We start from the raw sequence: 20,526 nt of genomic DNA, 5'->3' as shown, positions 1-20,526 counted from the left end.
CCGCATCTGCGCGGTGGCTGTCAGCTGACAGATGTTTGCAGTCTCGGTTCGTGCGGCTGTGAAATAAAAACACCTGCGCGATCAGAGCCGATCAGCGCGATGAGTGCTGGCACCCCCCGATCGCTGCCCTCGTCCGGGCAAAAATCCATCCAGGACATCTGTCACCCTCTGTCCGCCGAGGAGTCGGCGCTGAGCCGCAGCCCAGATGTGCTGAACCCCAGCAGCAGCGCTGGAGAGAAGGTGAGATCAGGGCTGGGTCTGTTTTGGGGCAACATGAACCCACAGTTGCTGTCTAGGTGGGCGCCATTCATAATTCATCAGCACTAATGATGTGCAGTTGAGCAGTGCTGACAGAATCTCGATATGTCTAAACTATTTCACTGCTAGAAAGCAAGTTTTGTATTTATCCAGTCACAAACAATAAACAGAGAAATTTGCACCGTGGTAATATGTTTTAATAATGTCCAATGGGAATATGCAATGTTACTAGAAAGCGTTGTTGTTTATGAACATGCATAATGGTGTTACCATGTTTTTGGATGTGCACTACGGTAATACCGTGGTTGTTTGAGCATGCACCAGGTTTGTACCATGTGTTACCTTATACAACGGTTTTTATTGGCTTTGTATCATGGTGGACACGTAGTGTGTATCATCTAAACACACTGACTTGTGATTATGGTAATTGTTTAGTGTGATGGCACACATCAGGGTACCATCGGAGTGTTAATTTTTTGTGTGGAATGGAATGCATTTTTTAAGATATTCAGGTTTAAGTAATAATGGCTCATTACTGATTATTTTACTGTTTTGTCTAAAACCCTGAGATGTTTCATTAAAGAAAAATAAATTATGTGTATGCCATCTCCCAGTTTTCAGTTATTATTTGCACTGATCAGTGTTGCACATATCACAGTTTATTTATCAAATGCACTAAATATATGCAGCAGACTATTTATGGATACCCAGGAAAAATAAGGAATATTGTGCAAAATTGCTGTTAGCAAGTTCTAATAATAGTATTAAAATAGTAACAATGCAAATGTTTAGCAGAGTGTGAGATGGGAGCTGTATTGAGTGCAGACTGAACTGAAGTCGGAGATCTGGGCTGTGTGTCATGTCTGTACAATAGAGCTGTGTTGAGCTTGGTACAGCTCACTGAGATGCTGTCAAATGAATAGTGTGTTGTGTTTCACTCATGACACTGAAGAGTTGTTTTTGAGCTGCTGCTCATTTTGAGCTTATAAATTTATTGTTGCTTTCCTGTTTATTGGATACTTGAAATGCATGTGTTTTAATAATATTATATATCATTTTATTTCTATCTGCACGTTATTATAATTAAAGGGGACATCGGATACCTATTGTCCTCAAGTTTAGGGTCTTCGTGAAATGTCTGCAACATGCTTTGGTTAAAATTCGTTAATGGTTGTGTAAAACAACACCTTTTCTACCTCGTCAAAAACAGCTCTGTTCACCGTGAGCCATTTCGGTGCATGTCTCTTTAAATGATAATGAGCTTCTGCTCACTCCGCCCCTCTCTTCTGTTTGTCGTAGTGGCACGTTACCATCAAAAACAAAACCAATCCACTGTGTCCGCAGTGGCTTTGATGTCGGGAGAAAATAAAGACTCTTATGTTCACTTTTACACCGAACTGTTGCTTTACAAAACGCTGTTGTTGCTACAGCTGCTCAAGCGTGAAGAAAACAGTGGACAGCGTACAACTAGCTGAGGGTGGAAATATGCAAATACGGAATAGTCCGTCAGCGCTCGTGGGCGGGGCTTGAGCATTATGACATCATACTTCTCAGAAAATTGAAACGGCTTGATAATTGAGACTGTTAAGGTTCTTTGGGGATAAAACAAAGGAGTGAATGGATTTTTATCATTGTAGGTTGGTTGTGTCCACACACAACTAAGACATTTATATGCAAACACCATTTAAAGGGGTTTTTGGATGCAAAACTCACTTTTACATGTTGTTTGAACATTAATGTGTGTTGGCAGTGTATGTACAAATCTACCCTATAATGATAAAAATCCACCCAGTGGTTTTTTTAATCTTTAGTCATATCCCCTTTTCAAATCAGACTATTCTCAGCATCTTGTATGTGTGACCACACAAAAAACCCAGGCCGCTCTCACGATAGTTGATTGACATGACCGTCTTACCTTAGACCTGCCTTGAGTGAGCTGTAACAGTCTGACCGCCATTGTTTCGATGCCGGTGCAAGACAAGACTGTCTCCGAAAGAGCGATTGAGGTGTTGTGTTGTTGGATGTAATGATGAACATAGCAGTCATCATTTACTCCAGACATCTGAGCCGCTGAAGATGAAGAGGATTAATGTTACTTTCGTTTTTAAAGGAAATGCACCCAGTATCTATAAATGCATCTGTGTTCACACAAATCATTCATGATGCAGCTTCACCTACAGCAGAAGTGAGTATAAGGTTTTTTTTTTTGCATCTTTGCAAATCGCTTTTCTTAATAATGTGCTAGTTAGCAAGTTTTGAGGCTAAAGTAAACAGTACGGCTCATCTCGTCACCCACAGAAGAGAGGGGTAGAGAGAGGGAACATGCAACAAAATGGCTCGCTGTGAAAAGGGCTGATTTTGACAAGGTAAAAAGTGCTTTTTACACTACCACTGAGAAATTTTAATCAAAGTATGTTATAGACTTCTCATTAAGACCCTAAATGATAATATCAACTTGTGGAAAATGGTCATCCGTTGACCCCTTTAAAAGTACAAAGATCGAGTAATGCTTTTCCATTCCTGTTTATTCCTTCTAGCTAGAAAGTGTTAATCTATTGTGTTTTTAATTCCTTATTTACATAAGCCATATGGAGATGCATCATGTGACCTTGGACCACAAAATCAGTCATAAGGGTCAATTTTTCAAGGTTTCTGCATCATCTGAAAGCTGAATAAACAAGTTTTTCATTGATTAGGATAGGACAATATTTGGTCGAGATACAACTACTTGAAAATCTGTAATCTGACGGTGCAAAAAAATAAAAAATAAAATAAAACATTGAGAAAATCGCCTTTAAAGTTGACTAAATGAAGTTCATAGCAATGCATATTACTAATCAAAAAATACGTTTTACACTAGTAAATCTACAAAATATCTTCATGGATCATGATCTTTACTTAATATCCTAATAATTTTTGGCATAAAAGAAAAATCAATAATTTTGACCCATACAGTGTATTCTTGGCTATTGCTACAAATATATCCATGCTACTGAAGACTGGTTTTGTGGTCCAGGGCCACAATATTGATTAAACCCAGAAATGTGGGCTTTCTGATTGCTGTAAATAAGCAGAAACTCATGTTTGGATTGGTTTGTGTGACACTGTAAACATTTTGGACTTTTTTGTAAGCAGACTGGAATTTTTAACAGAAAAAAAAAAAAAAAATTGGGATACACAGTGTCAGGTAAAATTGTGAGTAATGCTTATTTTCCTGGTAAGAAAGGAAATAATTAGCTGCCACTGTGTTGTGATAATCTTGTCTGGTTTTCTTGGAACATTTTCAGTTGTAATGTCAAACAGCAGTAAACATTGTTGCAATAAATCTAAACAAGCATGTCCACAACAGGAAGAAAAACGTCAAAATTATACAGTTTTGATTGTTCTTTTACTAACAACTTCCGTATTCCAAAAAATAAATAAAATGCCTTATAAAATCACTGTTACCCATACAACTTTCTTCTTGACCGGAATTTAATCATATGTTAAAAAATAATATATAAAATAAATAAATATAATATATATATATATATATATATATATATATATATGTATGTATATATGGTAAATGTATGGTAAAGTGAGTTTCTAGATGCTTTTTCTTTTGCATACCTCCACTTTTTATTTGTGTTTGCCCATTTTCATCAGATGTCACTTTTATTTTTCTACTAACCTTTATACCACATGGATAGGATTGCTTAAGAAAACATTGAATTATAGTTGAAGTTTGTAACGCAGCCGTGAAGTTCACACATGTAGCTGTTGGCAACATATGATTAGACTCTTTTGGTCAAGAATGAAATTGCCTGTGTTGCCTGTGTGTGACTGCAGACTGTAAGTTCATGAACTCTAGAAAATTTATAAAGTTGTTTATTTTTGTAGGTCAGTGAAGAGAAGCACAAAGCAGAAACACTACATTTGCTCTACAAATGCTCTATTTTTCCAGTCTTGAACGAGTAAATTGAATAGTTTTGTTCTTAATTTAGATCTAGTATTCCCAACGGTCTCACATTTCATAATTAGTTTTTGACACATTCTCTAACTAATGAACATCTTTTTTGAGTTGTGTGAAATCCTACATTGATAAAGACGATAGTATTGTTGCACGTTTGTTTATTTAGCCTGTTATATGGCTTGTTGATTCATGTATTCTGAGTGAAGAGGCAGGTTTGGGCAGTGCACTACCCCTCGATTTTGCCGTTCAGCAAAAAGAAGGTCAGAGCACTTGTTTTAGCACTCAAAAGTGGGCATGTGATCAGGAAAAAGCTGTCACAGTTTCCTAAATGCTGGATCTGAGAATAGGATGTTAGCTGTAGTAATTCCAACATTTTGCTGCAGGTTTCCTGTTTCTTGTGGAGAAACTATAACCAACTACAAACTCGAAATACTTCATAGTTGTTTAGCATTTATCGCGATTCGTCGATTCTATTCGAGTATTCGAATTTTTTTTTAAATTATTTTTTTCATTCTGCCTGCGACGATTAACTGGCAAAATACCGGAAGTGGCGCATTTCACAGACGAGAATCCATTAAACGCCTTATAAGCATAATTCTTAATAAACTCTATGATTCAGTTAAATAAATATATGCGATGCAGGTTTTATGTGCTTTAATTATTATGTATTTTAACAATTTTGTTCAATAAAACCATATGATTTCTTGCTTTTGATACTTTATTTAAACTAATTATTATGGCCTGTTTTTAAGTAATTTTTGAAGGCTACTGTTCATGTACCTCTATTTTTATTACCTCAAAAATTTAATTATAATTGTAAGGCTGTATGAAATCTGTTTTATTTCCAAATTGAGTGTTTTTTTTCCATTTGTAATCTGTTTTAATGGTTACATTAAATTTTATTCTTTGTTTTCCATTTACTTTTCTAATTACATTTTAATGGTTCAATTAAATTTTAATTAAAAGCATCTTCCATTTAATTAAAAAAAAATGAATTTATTTTCTTTTTTTTTCTTTCTTTCTTTCTTTCTTTCTTTCTTTCTTTCATTTCTTCTTTTTTATTTATTTTTTTTTAGAAATACTGTGTATTTACAATTTTCTCCTAAATAATTTTTTTAAAATTTTTTTTTTAAATTTATTTATTATTCTGGTGGGGAATTAATTGTTTAGATTAATCGATAAATTAGTCGATAGATTATTCGTTAGTGGCAGCCATAAAACACACACACGCACACCTGTAAAAATGTTAAAAAAGATATTACCAACCTCAAATATATATATATATATATATATATATATGTATATGTGTGTGTATATATGTATATGTATATGTATATGTATATACATACATATGTGTATGTATGCATTTTGTATGGTTTTATAATTTTTTTAAAGAACTCTTTTATGCTTTGTTAACCAAATGGTAAATATAATAATTAAATGTTATTAAAATTTAACATGTAAAATGAAATTGATTGCTGTGATCAAAGCAGAATTTTCAGCATCTTTACTCCAGTCTTCAGTGTCACACGATCCTTCAGAAATCATTCGAATGTACTGATTTGATAATATTTTGAAACATTTCTGATTATTATCAGTGTTGAAAACTGTTCTGCTGCTTTAACCCATTTATTGGGGTTACCAAAAATACCTGCTGAATAAATTTTGCTCTATTTTATTTTGGAGGTTATTATTTGTGCACATTCACATTTACATTATTCTGTTTTCATAATATCAGTCTTTTTGCCACACCCCCCAGGACCTGAGCCTGCCCAATGGGACGCCAGTAGACACATCAAGCCCCGCCTCCTCTTCGTCTCTACTAAACCGACTACAGCTCGATGACGATTTGGACGGAGAAACACGTGATCTGTTCGTGACTGTAGACGACCCCAAAAAACACGTGTCGACTATGGAGACGTACATCACCTACAGAGTCTGCACAAAGGTCAGAGGGCAGAGCTCACAGATGGGCCATTGCTCAACATTACTTTATGAGATGCTGTTATTATTTGTGCAGTTATATTAAGGTGTTATTGAAAACTTTACTACAAACATGTGAATGATAGTAAGCCTCTATAGAGAGATTTCATTGGGTGATTGTGGCTTAGTGGTTAATCCGAATCCCTAAACTGTCAGTTTGCTCCAGTTTGACCGTACTTCGCTGTGGGTTCTAAAATGACTAATTTGTTATTGGTAATTAGACTAGTTTACTGTGAAGAGGTCAGCTTTTCTCTTTACTTCTAAATGCTGTGGTTTAGCTCTTGTGGAGGTTGTTTGCAGACTCATTGTGCTCGCATTGTGATCTGTAACATGCTCACTGTGACACTTTCTGGGCTCAGAGTCACATAGAGGTGCTAATTAAAAACAGCCAATCACACCATGGAGGCAAACCGCACTGACCTGCATTTGAGAGTTATTTCCCATCAGCCCTTTGGAAACTCTTGGCTGGGTTTTTTGTGGATTGTGAGAGAAACAGGGTTGAGAACATAGTTAAAATGTGACCCTGGACCACAAAACCAGTCATAAGGGTCAAGTTTTTGAAATTGAGATTTATACATTTGAAAGCTGAATAAATAAGCTTTCCACTGATGTATGGTTTGTTAAGATAGGACAATATTTGTCAGAGATACAACTATATGAAAATCTGAAATCTGACGGTGCAAAAAAATTAAAATATTGGGAAAATGACCTTTAAAGTTGTTCAAATTAAGTTCTTAGCAATGCATATTTCTAATCAAAACCTAAGTTTCGATATATTTATGGTAGGAAATGTAGAAAATATTTTCATGAAACATGATCTTTACTTAATATCCTAATGAATTTTTGGCATAAAAGAAAAATTGATAATTTTGACCCATGCATTGTATTTTTGACTGTTGTTACAAATAAGACTTTGCTACTTAAGACTGGTTTTGTGGTCCAAGGTCACAAATAATGCAGTGATATATAATGGCTAAAAACATACACTGACCAGTGTTGTTGTAGTATTATTTATGTAGTATTATAGCATTAACTAATATTTTGAATTAGCTTTAATGTTAGATTTTTTAATTTTAGTTTATTTAGTTTTAAATATAGACAATTTAGTTCTTCAACTTTTATTTTAGAAATTTCTAAAATTATTTATTTCAATTAGGTCCCAAGACAGCATTTCAAATTTTTCAAAAGTTTTGTTTATTAATTTTTTTTAAATCTATTTTTCTAAATTTTATTTGATTTTAACTTTATTTCAGATAATTTGATAATTAGGGAAACAAGCTACAACTCTAGTTTCATCAGTTGTAAAATATTATTTATTCATATTCAGATATCTTTAATACTTCTTGAGTTATAGGCACGCAAACTACGGAAAAATAATTTTTAGCAGTTAGACAGGTATGATCTATTTACTTCTTTTGACACACAGAAGCGAGATACATTTCTAGTTTCAACATTATTTGTTTTTAAGCCATTCTTATTTAAAAGAAAAAAATCCATCATCTGAGTGCAAAGTGACCCACACTTTACACTTTGGTTTTTGACCACTGGAAATGTGTAAAATTCAATGATTTACCCCTGGAGCCATACTGAACTTCCAATAACTCTGGAACCAAACCATCTAGGGCCTTAAAAATGAAGATGCCAAAGGGAAAGTTTATTAAAACACAATATCTAAAAGGGCATTCAAATATCTTTAATACCTCTTGAGTTACAGGCATACAAACTTTATAGAAAAAACTTAAAAAGTGCTTTTTCCCCATTTTTGAATGGTTACCACTGGCACATAATGCAACAAAGATTGCTAATGTCAACAGCTTTTACTAATGGACCTACCAATCTCTGTGGAAAAAGAAAATAATGATGCTGCCAGCTTTCTAAAGTCATTTTTACCCCCCCTGTAATTTGGTTAAAAATTTGCCATTTTGACCTCCCTCTACAAAACAGTGGATTATTCGGTAAATATAAATCCATGACATTTAATATTTTAGCTTTCATCACTATACATGTTTATCTTTCTTCAGAAAAATATTGACAAAATCAAAAATTTGAGAAGTTTGTGAAGTTTGGATGATTTGACAGAATGACTCAAACGTCTTTACTGTCGCTTTTGATCAATTTAATGCACCCTTGCGCAGTAATTGCTTAAAAAATATTATTGACTTTGTTTCTGTGTGATGTACAGACCACCAGAACAGAGTTCGACCTGCCCGAGTACTCGGTAAGGCGACGCTACCAGGACTTCGACTGGCTGAGGAACAAATTAGAGGAAAGCCAACCCACCCACCTTATTCCAGTAGGTAGAGGAAGAACCTTCACTGCACTGCTCTCAAAACCACTAGTTTTAATGCTTTTGCACACATAATGCTGTTATGTAATAAGGCATTTAATGTTGCTGCCAAGATCAAGCAATGGACTACATTTGTTGTTGTTTCTTCTTTCTGCAATCGTTTAGCCTCTACCTGAGAAGTTTGTTATGAAGGGCGTAGTGGACCGCTTCTCAGAGGAGTTTGTGGAGACCAGAAGAAAGGCGCTTGACAAGTTCCTCAAACGTGTAGCAGACCATCCGGTGCTTTCTTTCAACGAACATTTTAATGCATTTCTCTCAGCAAAGGTGCGTGCTTTAAAGTCAGCATGAAATAAATTCACAAATGCACATTGTAAATCTTATCAGTTTAGAAAATTTAATGTCATAACTAGACCTTGTGATGAAACAATACTTCTCCCTGGTGACATATGCAGGTCTTATCCAATCATTTAGTTTTTTTTTTTTTTTTTTTACTTTTGAGTGCCCACAACTCAACATCCAATCAGCAACCGATGCACAGAACCAAGTCCACGCTCTATAGATTTTCTTTCAGTATTTATTTTTTTTTTTAGGACCCGAGCACCGGTGGTTCTTCTCCAAAATCACATTTTTGAAGGCCTAAACATGCTCAAAATCTCATGAGACTTGGAGCACACATGGCTCTATAGCGCCATCTATAAAATTTCAATGAAGTGCCCCTCGAGTTATGTTTCACATACATGTACGAAATTCGGTAGATACATGTATCTCACCAATACCTACCAAAAAAGTCCACCGGTAGGAAGTCTGAAACAACAATTTTCTTGACAAATTTTGTGACGTTTTTGCCATTTTCAGGGGTTTTATTTTAACAAACACCTCCTAGAGATTTTTTCAGATCATCACCAAATTTGGTCAGTGTAATCTAAAGCCCTTTGTGACATTAGATTGTGAAGATTTTGAGTTTTTGTTAAAGGGCGTTTCCGTGGCAGCCTGACAAACTTCGATGTTTCGCCATGAAAAAGGAAGTTGTTATAACTAAGGCGCAATGATATTACGCAGTCCTTGAAAATAGTCTTCCCGTGCAAGCAGGTGGTCACGTTGGTTATGTTGACGAAAGTTAGCCTATTTTCAGGCGCTGCGTAATATCATTGCGCCTGCTGCACCCATGGTACGGCAGCAAAGTTCCTTGATTATTACGCCAGAAAGAGAATATAGTCCCTAGCCATATCGGTCTAGAAAATCGCAACTTTTCATTTTCCATCGGTCTTAGTACATGATGTAACTACGGAAGAGTCAAGTTTTAAAAAAGGAAAAATATTGAAACTCTTTGGTCATTTTTGAGCAAGATGCTAACAGTCTAATCAGATTCAATGATCTATGCTAAGCTATGCTAAAAGTGCTACCGCCAGACCCGGAGATTGGCCGAATGGATTCGAAAACGGTAAAACTCAACTGTTTAACTCTAGGGGAGTTGGAAAATGAGCCTATTTTCAAAAATAGTGGCGTGGTCCTTTAAATTGCGAAGAAGACGCCCTTCAAGAAAACTCAAGATCTTCGCAATTTACGCCGTCTGTGGCAGCCTTACAAATTTCACCTTACAAAATTCAGCAAAGGAAGTTGTTATAACTCAGTCATATAATGTCTGATCTGCACCAAACTTCACGTTTGATAAGAGTCCTTTCCTGAACACATGTCCATGACCATAATGAGTTACAGCCATCTCTGCTGGCAACAGGAAGTAGCATGTTTTACACTTTTAGCATAGCTTAGCATAGATCATTGAATCTGATTAGACTGATAGCATCTCGCTCAAAAACGAACATATATAATGACGATATTTTTCCTATTTAAAACTTGACTCTTCTGTAGTTACATCGTGTACTAAGACTGACGGAAAATAAAAAGTTGCGATTTTCTAGACCAATATGGCTAGGAACTATACTCTCATTCTGGTGTAATAATCAAGGAGCTTTGCTGCCGTACCAGGGGTGCAGCAGGCGCCATGAAATTACGCAGCGCCTGAAAATAGTTTCCCTGTGCAAGCAGGTGGTCACGTTGGGTATGTTGAAGCCTATTTGTTAATTTTTGAGCGAGATGCTAATGGTCTAATCAGATTCAAACTTCACATGTTTGATAAGAGTCCTTTCCTGAACACATGCCCATGACCATATTCAGTTATAGCCATATAGTTATATTTGCCATATTAAATGGATTTTGCCCACTGTTCGCTGATTTCCTGAAGCCACCGGGTGGTGGTGAGCCCAGATGTGAGGGCCCTTTCAATTGATACTATGTTTCTCTTGGATGTATGACACAATAGAGAAGAAAGGATCTGTTGTTACGCTTTAATATTCCTGAAGGGTTAGTTTTGAACGATATGAAATACTTTAGTGAACACACTGCCCTGAGTCCAAAATGAGCTTGTAAATTAAAAGAGCAATTTGGAAATTAAAATTTGGAAACATAGGAATCGTAAATGTGTCATGCATGTTTGTATATTTTGTCACAATGTCTCTACCAGCGATGTGTTGGATTGCCAATGCTGGAAACCCTTACTAGCTGTTTATGACCAGGTCCAGATGTCTTTCTGAGAGGAGTCCCACAACATTGAGTTTTTGCAATATGTTGCTCTAGGCTATATATTCCAGCACGGAAAGCTTGTTCCAGAAACTCGGTAGGATTCATCGGGTTTGGCAGCGTTTTCTTAGCCGTGAGACAGAATTGATGTACTGTATGCTTGACTTTCAGGACTTGAATAAGCGTCAAGGCCTGGCTCTGCTGACTAAAATGGGGGAATCTGTGAAGTATGTGACGGGCGGTTATAAACTGAGGGCACGGCCGGTGGAGTTTGCCGCCATGGGCGACTATCTGGATGTGTTCACGCAGAAACTGGGAACCATTGACAGAATAGCACAGAGAATCATCAAAGAGCAATCAGGTAAAGAGCATCCCATCTGGCATTTTGAAAGAAATTACATCCATTCATTCTTCCATCCTAAAGGCACAATGAGGCTCTTTTCTAAACTGTAAGTGTAAAAATAAATACCACAAAAAAGTGGAAAATCTCTCCTTTAAGAAGAGCTTTTTACTTGTTTCTGTCAGAGTTCCTGATGGAGTTGAGGGAGTACGGGCCGGTTTACTCCTCCTGGTCGTCTTTTGAGGAGGACCTCCATGATCCTCTGGAGGGGGTGGCGGGGTGCGTGTCTAACTGCTCCGGCGCTCTGGAGGAGCTCACGGAGGATATGAGCGAAGACTTTCTTCCTGTGCTCAGGGAATACGTCCTGTATATCGAATCCATGAAGGTGAGCTGCTCTCAGCTGGCCTTTTAGACATTACTTCCCTTTCTATGTGAATTTGATTCAGCATTAATACGGAGTGACCGGCAGAGTTTCCTCATCTGTCTACTGGAAAATAATTCATGTTGTTTGGAAACGGGCCGTATGCTTCACTTCCTTTCTTGCCTCTGACTTTTTGCTGAGGGAATGTAATGGTTTGGAGTTATTTCTGACAGCATATTCAATACTAAGCCAGTGTTTATTTATTGTGTGTGAAACCTGGAGTTTTCAGTAGTTACTATATAATATAAGAAAGATCTCATGATAATAACCATTTGAATGTTGACTTATATCAGAATTGGCAGTTTTAAACAGAAACACTGTAATTACACTGCATGATGCAGCACGGTGTCTTTCAACACCATTTTTTTTTCACCCTTTCTTTCTTAAGCCTTTTTCCATTTCCTTTTTCTCCTCAGGAATGTATTTTGAATTGCGTTTCGTTTTTTGTTAACCCATTGGCAAATGGATTTTTTTCTTATTTGAAATATTCCATCGTATTTTTAAGGTTTATCATGAAAACGTTATTTGGGTAAGAAAAAGCGAATTTCCAGATATTTTTTTTCAATCCTAAAAATCTATTACTGTTTCTCAGATATATTCAGCAGCACCGCAGCTTTATAGTAATCAAAAATATTTCTTGAACAGCAAATCAGCACATTAGAATGATTTCTGAAGGATCATGTGACACTAAAGACTGAAATAATGATGCTGAAAGTTCAGCTTTGCATCACAGGAATAAATTGCATTTTACAGTATGTTAACATTGAAAACAGTTATTGTAAATTGCAAAAATACCCTTTTTTTTTTTTGCAATTAAATACACTTAGATATTTTTACTGGAAAATAAGGTCAAAAGTACTGATATAAATATTTGTTGCAGTGTTTATGTGCGTCATTATGGGGAAACATTCTTATGCAAACTCAACAGATAAAATCACTTCCTCTCTGTCTTAACTTGACTCATCAGCAAATGTAGCAAGACAAGCTTATTGAAAACGTCTCCAAATGACTGCCAGGACTTTACTTGCATAAATGCCTAAATTCAAACACAGTTACAATAGAGTGTATATAACCCAAACATATTTTGAAAACTAGATCATTATATATTATTAAAGCTGGCTCCATAATTTCTCATTTCAAGTCAAGTGAAATATATTTATAGTGTGCTTTTCACAATACACATTCTTTCAAAGCAGCTTTACAGAAAAATATGATACAACGTTTATATAATGTTAATATCTTCATTAGTGGATATATAAGCAATATCACAGTGTGCTGATATACAGTCATATCTCACATCTACAAGTGTGATATTGTGTTTATACAACACTTCAACGGAACAAGTGAGTAAATACATAAGAAACAACAGCGGAGTGCTTTAAAATAACACTTTTGTGCAGAACTACTTCCTTCTGCCACGGATTCAAATCTCAGTTTGACAGTTGATCAGCTGAGCCCAAGCCTCTGTTAATTCCAAAATGTCACTTTAGAACTAGTAACGTCGGAACGCTGAGGAAGAAGGGTCTTATCTAGTGAAACGATCTGTCGGTTTTTTTGGAAAATAAAAATGTGTATACTTTTTAAGCACAAAAGCTTGTGTAGCACAGGTTCTGGTATGCGCGTTCACGACGCTACGTATTGAATCATGTCAAAAGGTCACGCAGAATGTAGGTGGAACTACAGACCCAGTGTTTATGAAGCGAACATGCAAAGACTAAGAAAGTGCAAGTAAGTCAAATGCTGTTTACAAACAAAAAGGTACAACGTGTCGGACGATTCTGAAGTTGCAGGAGAAAATAACATGGAGTTTTTCGCCATACTCTACCTTTTTGAGCCAGAGTACACAGACGATGAACTTAGACGTGATTCGTAGTAGAAGTAGTAGTAGAAGTTCGGCTCATTTTACAGACCTTTTGAGTCTCATTCAGCAAAATGAACAAATCTTTTTTCAAGTCATTTCGTTAATTTTAGCAAAATCAGCATCACGTGACAGCCCAATAAGATAAACGAACGACTTGAAACAGGTGAACTAATTCCAGTACAGAACCTAATAGGATGTTGCGCATGCGTGACTGAACGAATCACTCCCCGAGACGACTCATTCTTCGCAAGTCACATTAAATATTTGTTCAAAATGAACGAATCGTTCAAGAATGACCTGTGGACGTGGATCCCAGAGCCTGTGCTACCCGAGCTTGTGTGCTTAAAAAGTATACATTTTTAAATTTTTTATTTTTAGAATGACCGATCATTTCAGTAGATAAGACCCTTCTTCCTCAGCTGGGATCATTCAGAGCCTTTTGAAGCTGCATTTAAACTACATTTTGGAAGTTCAAAATCGGGGGCACAATTGAAGTCCATTATATGAAGAAAAATCCTGAAATGTTTTCCTCAAAAACCATAATTTCTTTACGACTGAAGACAGAAACACATAAACATCTTGGATGACAAGGGGGTGAGTACATTATTTGTAAATTGTTGTTCTGGAAGTGGACTTCTCCTTTAATATCCTTTCATCTGTTAAGGGTGATTTCTGATGACAGCTCTGCTCAGTGCATTTGATGGCTGCGTCAAGCTGTTGTTGAAAGCAAAAATAACTTCTGTCTTTACTGCTGCCTTGTAAAAACAGTCTCTTGTCACCATCTAATGGTGGAACAATGTAACTAAAATCAGCATCATGAATACATGCACCTTTCTGAATACTAAACACTACTATTAAATACTATTATTATTCATGTAAAATATTATTTATTGAATAATAGTATTTAATTAAGAACAACAGCCATCATAAAAGTTGCTAGGCAATTCAGTTAAAAATGCACAGGCAGCACTCTGATATAAAGCAATGAATTTACATGAACATGATGAGATTTTGCTAAAACAAATAATAGATTAATGAGACCGAAGACTGCTGTGTAAATAAAAATAATATATGTATATATACATCTTTATGTAATGTAAAGCTGCACAATAACACAGTTTAAATTTTGCAATGGAATAAGCATATAAAGTAAATATCACATTATGTGAGGGTACTGTATGTATCTGAAGCAGGGCTTCCATCCAGATTTGCAAATTTACTTTGTGTGCAAAACTGGAATATTGCCTAAAGCATTTGCGAATAAGCACTGTTTCTGTCAAAGAGAACAAAATCATCACGTCCTGAAAAACTGGCACTAAATATCACTAAGAAAAGTAGGAGAAGCAACTGAATATAATAATTTTCACATATAATAAATTACTTGTGATTCAGAGACAGCAGACGAAACAGTACATGCAGCCATTGCTTTCAGAGGCGTATGCCAGCTGTTTGGGAACGCAGTCTTGTAATACATTTCTTTGAGGCAGTTATACAACTTTGATAGCAGACTTCACTCAGGCATTTCAGAATGACCATAACAGCATTTCAGGTGCTGTGCAATGAGATCAGTCAAGTGATCCCGTCCCATAACACAGTCACATGACTTTTTTGGTGCGTGTGGAGGAATTAATTCGCAAAATGCATTTCCATCTCCCATTATTCGCATTAACCCTTTTTCGCACAAGTCAAAAACACCTTTTTTTTTTTTTTTTTTTTTTTTTTTATATAAAATTTTTTCAATTCTCTTATCTTTTGAGGCTGGTTATTTGTCACCTATGGTATCGATTTAGTATTGATACCGAAGTATTATGTTCTGGTATCGTACCGAAGCCAGAATTGTGGTATCGAGCCATCCGTATATGTGAGATGAGTGGCAAGACTAAAAATTCAATCATATTTCCTGTTCCTCAGCAGGTTAATTGAGGAGTTAATTGAATACTAAGTGTTTATGCTTTTTAGTATTTTCATTCAGCACCATCATATTCCTTTTCTCCCACGAGTCACTGCGGAATTGTTACAGAGAAACAGCCAGGATTTCTGGGAAGCAACAAGAAGCATTGTAATAACATGACTCCAGTGCGCAACAAACACTGAACATTTTTCACCATCTAGAGCAGGGGTCTTCAAACTCGGAGGTCCACTGTCCTGTTTAGCTCCATCCCTAATTAAACACGCCTGAACCCGCGAATCAAGCTCTTACCAGGCAGGCTAGAAACTTCCAGGCAGGTGTGAAATCGGATAATGTAAACTTTAATGACGGCCTCAGTTCACAAACCTCTTGTTGTTTGTCAGAATGTGCTGAAGAAGAGAGACCAGGTTCAAGCTGAATACGAGACAAAGTTGGAGGCCGTCGTGTTCAGAGAGGACAAAAAGACACCGGTGAGTTACATTTGTTTGCTAACTCTGATTTGTAGGACTTTTAGAACTTTTGGCTGAAAATGTGTTCTTATGCTTATGCTATCAAAGCTGTAGATGAGTTTGTTGCTTCATCAGATTTAGAGAAATGTAGCATCACTTGCTCATGAATGGATCCTCTGCAGTGAATGGGTGCCGTCAGAATGAGAGTCCAAACAGCTGATAAAAACATCACAATAATCCACAAGTAATCCACACCACTCCAGTCAATCAGTTAACATCTTGAGAAGACAAAAGCTGTGTGTTTGTAAGAAACAAATAAAATAAGATGATTTTAATACTGACTGTTGCTTTTGGTAACAGGATGTTAACTGATGGACTGGAGTGGTGCGGATTACTTGCAGACTCTCATTCTGACGGCACCCATTCACTGCAAATGATCCATTGCTGAGCAAGTGATGTAATGCTACATTTCTCCAAACGTGATGAAGAAACAAACTCATCTACATCTTGGGCAATATTGAAGTATATTCCATGTGATGGAAGAAATGTCTCTTCAGTTGAGGGTCATTTGATCAGTCTGGATGTTTTCCGCACATCTCTGTCCTACAGGTGCCCACCGATGTGGAGAAGTGCCAGGATCGTGTGGAGTGTTTCAACGCCGACCTGAAGGCCGACTGGGACCGCTGGCAGAACAACAAACGACAGGACTTCAGACAGCTGCTGACGGGCATGGCCGACAAAAACATCCAGTACTACGAGAAGGTCAGAAACTTTTCATCACCTGGAATTGCGAAAAGTGATTTATATATAATGTGTTTGGAGATGAAAATTTGTGTCTGTCATTTCAGAGATGGAGAAAGTAAGATGTTTTGATGCAAGAACAAAATATGACTGTTTTAGTCAAACACTGACATAATGCTGCTGAATTCAACACCACTGCCAAATGGGAAAAGCCCAGGAAAGCATTAATACTGCAAGAATAAGAGCTCAGTTATTTCCTTATTTACTTCATGAATATTCATATTGATATATCCAGCAGTTGTTCATTATTGATGTCGTTTCATAAACTGTCAAGGCTCCCCAGAATTATAAAACCCATTTAAAGTGTTTATACACTACTAGTCAAATTTTTTTGAACAGTAAGATTTTTAATATTTTTTTAAAGACGTCTCTTCTGCTCACCAAGCCTGCATTTATTTGATTCGAAGTACAGCAAAATTTTTGTACATTTTGAAATATTTTTACTATATAAAGTAATTGTTTTCTGTTTGAATATATTTTAAAATATATTTTTTAAAGCTGAATTTTCAGCATCATTACTTCAGTCTTCATCCTTCAGAAATCATACTAATATGCTAATATTATTGCTATTATTATCAATATTTAAAACAGATTTAAAGAAGATCAGCATTTATCTAAAAATAATAAGCTTTTGTAACATACACTGGGGATGGTGAACTCCGGTCCTGGAGAGCCGCAGCCCTGCAGAGTTCAGCTCCAAGCCTAATTAAAACTCACCTGCCTGTAGCTTTCTAGTAATCGTGCAGACCTTGATTAGTTCAGGTGCGTTTGATTAGGGTTGAAGCACAACTCTGCAGGGCTGCGGCTCTCCAGGATCGACGTTCGCCACCCATGTTATACAGTAGTCAACATTTGAAGTGGATCAAAAAGAGTTCATCAAAGTTGTCCTAAAACAAGAATGGGTATTGTTTAGTTTTAAGAAAATTTTGATGAAAGTTTCTGATCCACTTCAAATGTTGACTACTGTACACTATACCACTGAAAAGCTTTAAGACTGTATATTTTTTTTCTTTTGGGAGACATTTATAATGTTAGAAAAGATGTCAATTTCAGATAAATGCTATTCTTATGAACTTTCTATTCATCAAAGAAACATAATAATAATTAATAATAGTAATTAAGGTTTTTTTAAGCAGCAAATCAGTATATTAGAATGATTTCTGAAGGATCATATGACTTAAGTAATGTTGCAAAAAATATATAAAATATATTTAAATAGAGAACAGTTATTTTAAATCTAAAAAATATTTTAAAATTTTACTGTTTTTGATGATTTTATTAGCATTATGGCAATACTACTATACTACTAACTACTAAAATTAAAACTACTAAAAAATATTTTTGTTCTTTAAAATAAAGCTGAAATAAAATATAAATAATAGATGTTTAAAACATTTTTGAAATTTTGTCTTAGAAACTAATTTAAAAATTAAATAACTTTACTATTTATAATTACTAAAATTGCAAAAACTAAAATAGAATTTTACTTGCCTTTACTAGAAATCATGGTAAAAATACTCACATACTCAACTTAAAATTAAAATAAAATTAATTTAAATAAATAATTAGGGTTAGGGTTAGAGTCAGTTTATTTGTATAATACTTTCCCAGCACATTGTTTTGAAAAGCAGCATCATAGTATTAATTCTAAATAATTTTATAATTTAATGTTTAAATTGGCAATTAATCTTGTAAAATCTACTTGTCTATAAAAAGTCTTTCTAAAAAAAATATGTACAGTTTTTCAATATGCATCACAATATGCATTATAGCAATGAAAATATTTATTTTCATCTTATGGTAATGAGAATGTGAATGAGAATTGGATTAATGTTATTTATTCAAGTTATTGTAATTTATTAGAATTGATGTATCATATTCATAATGAGAAATCTTGCAAATTCAGTGTGCAAAATTGAGATCAAAATCTGAAATCAATTGTTTAGAAAATCTAAACCTGTAAAAGCAGTTGTGTCTAGTCAAAACAGCTGTTTGAGACGAAGCGGCCTCTGGCCTTAACTTCCCGCTGTTGCTTCTGCCCCACAGTGCCTTGCAGCATGGGAGTCCCTCATTCCACTGTTACAAGACAAACAGGAAGCAAAAGGCGAAACGAACTGAGCATGTTTTTCAGCCGTTCTCTCGGCCACCGGTGAGGTCCACAGCTCAAGATGCTGCAAGCAGGCTGTCCTCGGACCTGTCTGGCGTGAGCAGAGTTTTCACGAGACGGCCGGGGACGGGACAGACACTACAGGAGTGGACGAGCTCCAAGAATTCCATTTTGTAAAGTGTCTTTATTTGTTAAAGCCCATCCAACCACCTCTCTCTTGTTCTCTCGTTCTCTCTTTTTTTGTGGATGGAGAATTTGGAATTTGTAGTTTCCTCTTCTCAAGCTCGGACTAGAACTGAAGAAGAAACTGTTAACGCTTTGACTTTGGGAAACTGTAAACGGTCTCGAGGATGAGAGAGGAAGTTTTTGGTGACGTCGACGAATTTGTAGTTTTTAGTGAAATGTTTGCCAGTTATCCTTTTGTAAATGCTTGTCTTTTGATGCGGATCCATCCAAGGGAATCGAGACCTCAGTGTTTTTGTTTTTTGGTTCACGTTCACAAAGAGTCCCGCCGAAGGTTTGCCAACATTCCTCTTGCCAAAGATGTGGAAATGAAGTTTGATATCTCGTTTAAAAAAAGTTGTTTTTCAGAAGAGTTCTTGGACACCGGCATCACAAAACACTTCGGCCGTTCCCTCGTTGTACTCTAAACTAAGCTGTTGCGTTGAAATGAAGGATGTTTTCCCAGCCATACTTGACCTCATTAAATATTTATGACTAAAGATGTGTCATAATGATTTGTACTTGTCTTAATGGGGCAGGATATGTGGTTGGGTCATCTAGGCTAATGTGAGGTGAATGTAATGTGGGACGTTTCCTGTGAAACTCTGGGATAATAACGGAGAGCGCTTCATCTCCAATAATATACACATTCTGAAATGCAAAGCTTTTAGTAAACGCATTATGGCAAATATTTTTGGCAGCTGTTATATCAAACGCAGATCTTTTATTGAGTTCTTGTACTGTTCAGATGTTTGGGGTCAGTAAGTTTAGTTTTGAAAACGTTCAAATAAACTTCTGCTCAAGGCTGCATTTATTTGATCAAAAATACAGTAAAAATTGTGAAATATTATTACACTTTAAAACAGCTGCTTTCGATGTGAATATATTTAAAAGTGTAATTTATTCCTGTGACATAAAGCTGAATTTTCAGCATCATATACTTTAGTCTTCAGATCACATGATCCTTCAGAAATCATTCTAATATGTTGACTTGCTGCTCATGAAACATTTCTGATTATTATCAATGTTGAAAACAGCTGTGCTGTCCAGTATGTTTTTCAGAAACCATTTTACATTTTATTTTTCAGGATTCTTTTATGAAAATAACGTTCAAAAGAACAGTATTTATTTGAAAGGGAAATCTTTTTTAACACTACAAATGCCTTTACTGTCTCTTTTGATCAATTTAATGCGTCCTTGCTGGATAAAAGCATTCATTTGTCTATAAAAAATGTTGCTGATCCCAAACTTTTGAACAGTAATGATATAATGCCAAACCAACCAGACACTCTCTATTCAACATTTCCGATGCAGAGTGTTTCTGAACAAAATTATATTTTTTCATAAAGAAAATGA

At 35.8% G+C, this 20,526-nt stretch overlaps 1 protein-coding gene across 1 annotated transcript in view; it reads left to right on the top strand.

Moving 5' to 3' along the window:
* snx30 (sorting nexin family member 30) overlaps positions 1 to 19,670 on the top strand; it is a 19,676-nt gene extending 6 nt beyond the window's left edge. The window contains exons 1-9 of the mRNA XM_051121160.1: positions 1 to 240; positions 5,973 to 6,161; positions 8,379 to 8,489; positions 8,649 to 8,807; positions 11,232 to 11,421; positions 11,586 to 11,785; positions 15,975 to 16,061; positions 16,650 to 16,802; positions 18,888 to 19,670. The exon at positions 1 to 240 is cut by the window's left edge and continues 6 nt beyond it. Coding sequence (XP_050977117.1) covers positions 100 to 240; positions 5,973 to 6,161; positions 8,379 to 8,489; positions 8,649 to 8,807; positions 11,232 to 11,421; positions 11,586 to 11,785; positions 15,975 to 16,061; positions 16,650 to 16,802; positions 18,888 to 18,959 — 1,302 coding nt within the window. The 5' untranslated portion in view covers positions 1 to 99 and the 3' untranslated portion in view covers positions 18,960 to 19,670. The remainder of the gene's footprint in view (positions 241 to 5,972; positions 6,162 to 8,378; positions 8,490 to 8,648; positions 8,808 to 11,231; positions 11,422 to 11,585; positions 11,786 to 15,974; positions 16,062 to 16,649; positions 16,803 to 18,887) is intronic.
* The last annotated feature ends 856 nt before the right edge of the window (positions 19,671 to 20,526 follow it).

The sequence above is a fragment of the Labeo rohita genome, chromosome 10 (genome assembly GCF_022985175.1).
Source record: "Labeo rohita strain BAU-BD-2019 chromosome 10, IGBB_LRoh.1.0, whole genome shotgun sequence".
In the NCBI taxonomy this organism is placed as follows: domain Eukaryota; kingdom Metazoa; phylum Chordata; class Actinopteri; order Cypriniformes; family Cyprinidae; genus Labeo; species Labeo rohita.
The sequence above is the reverse complement of the archived record's forward strand: the minus strand, read 5'-3'. Positions and strand labels throughout refer to the sequence as shown.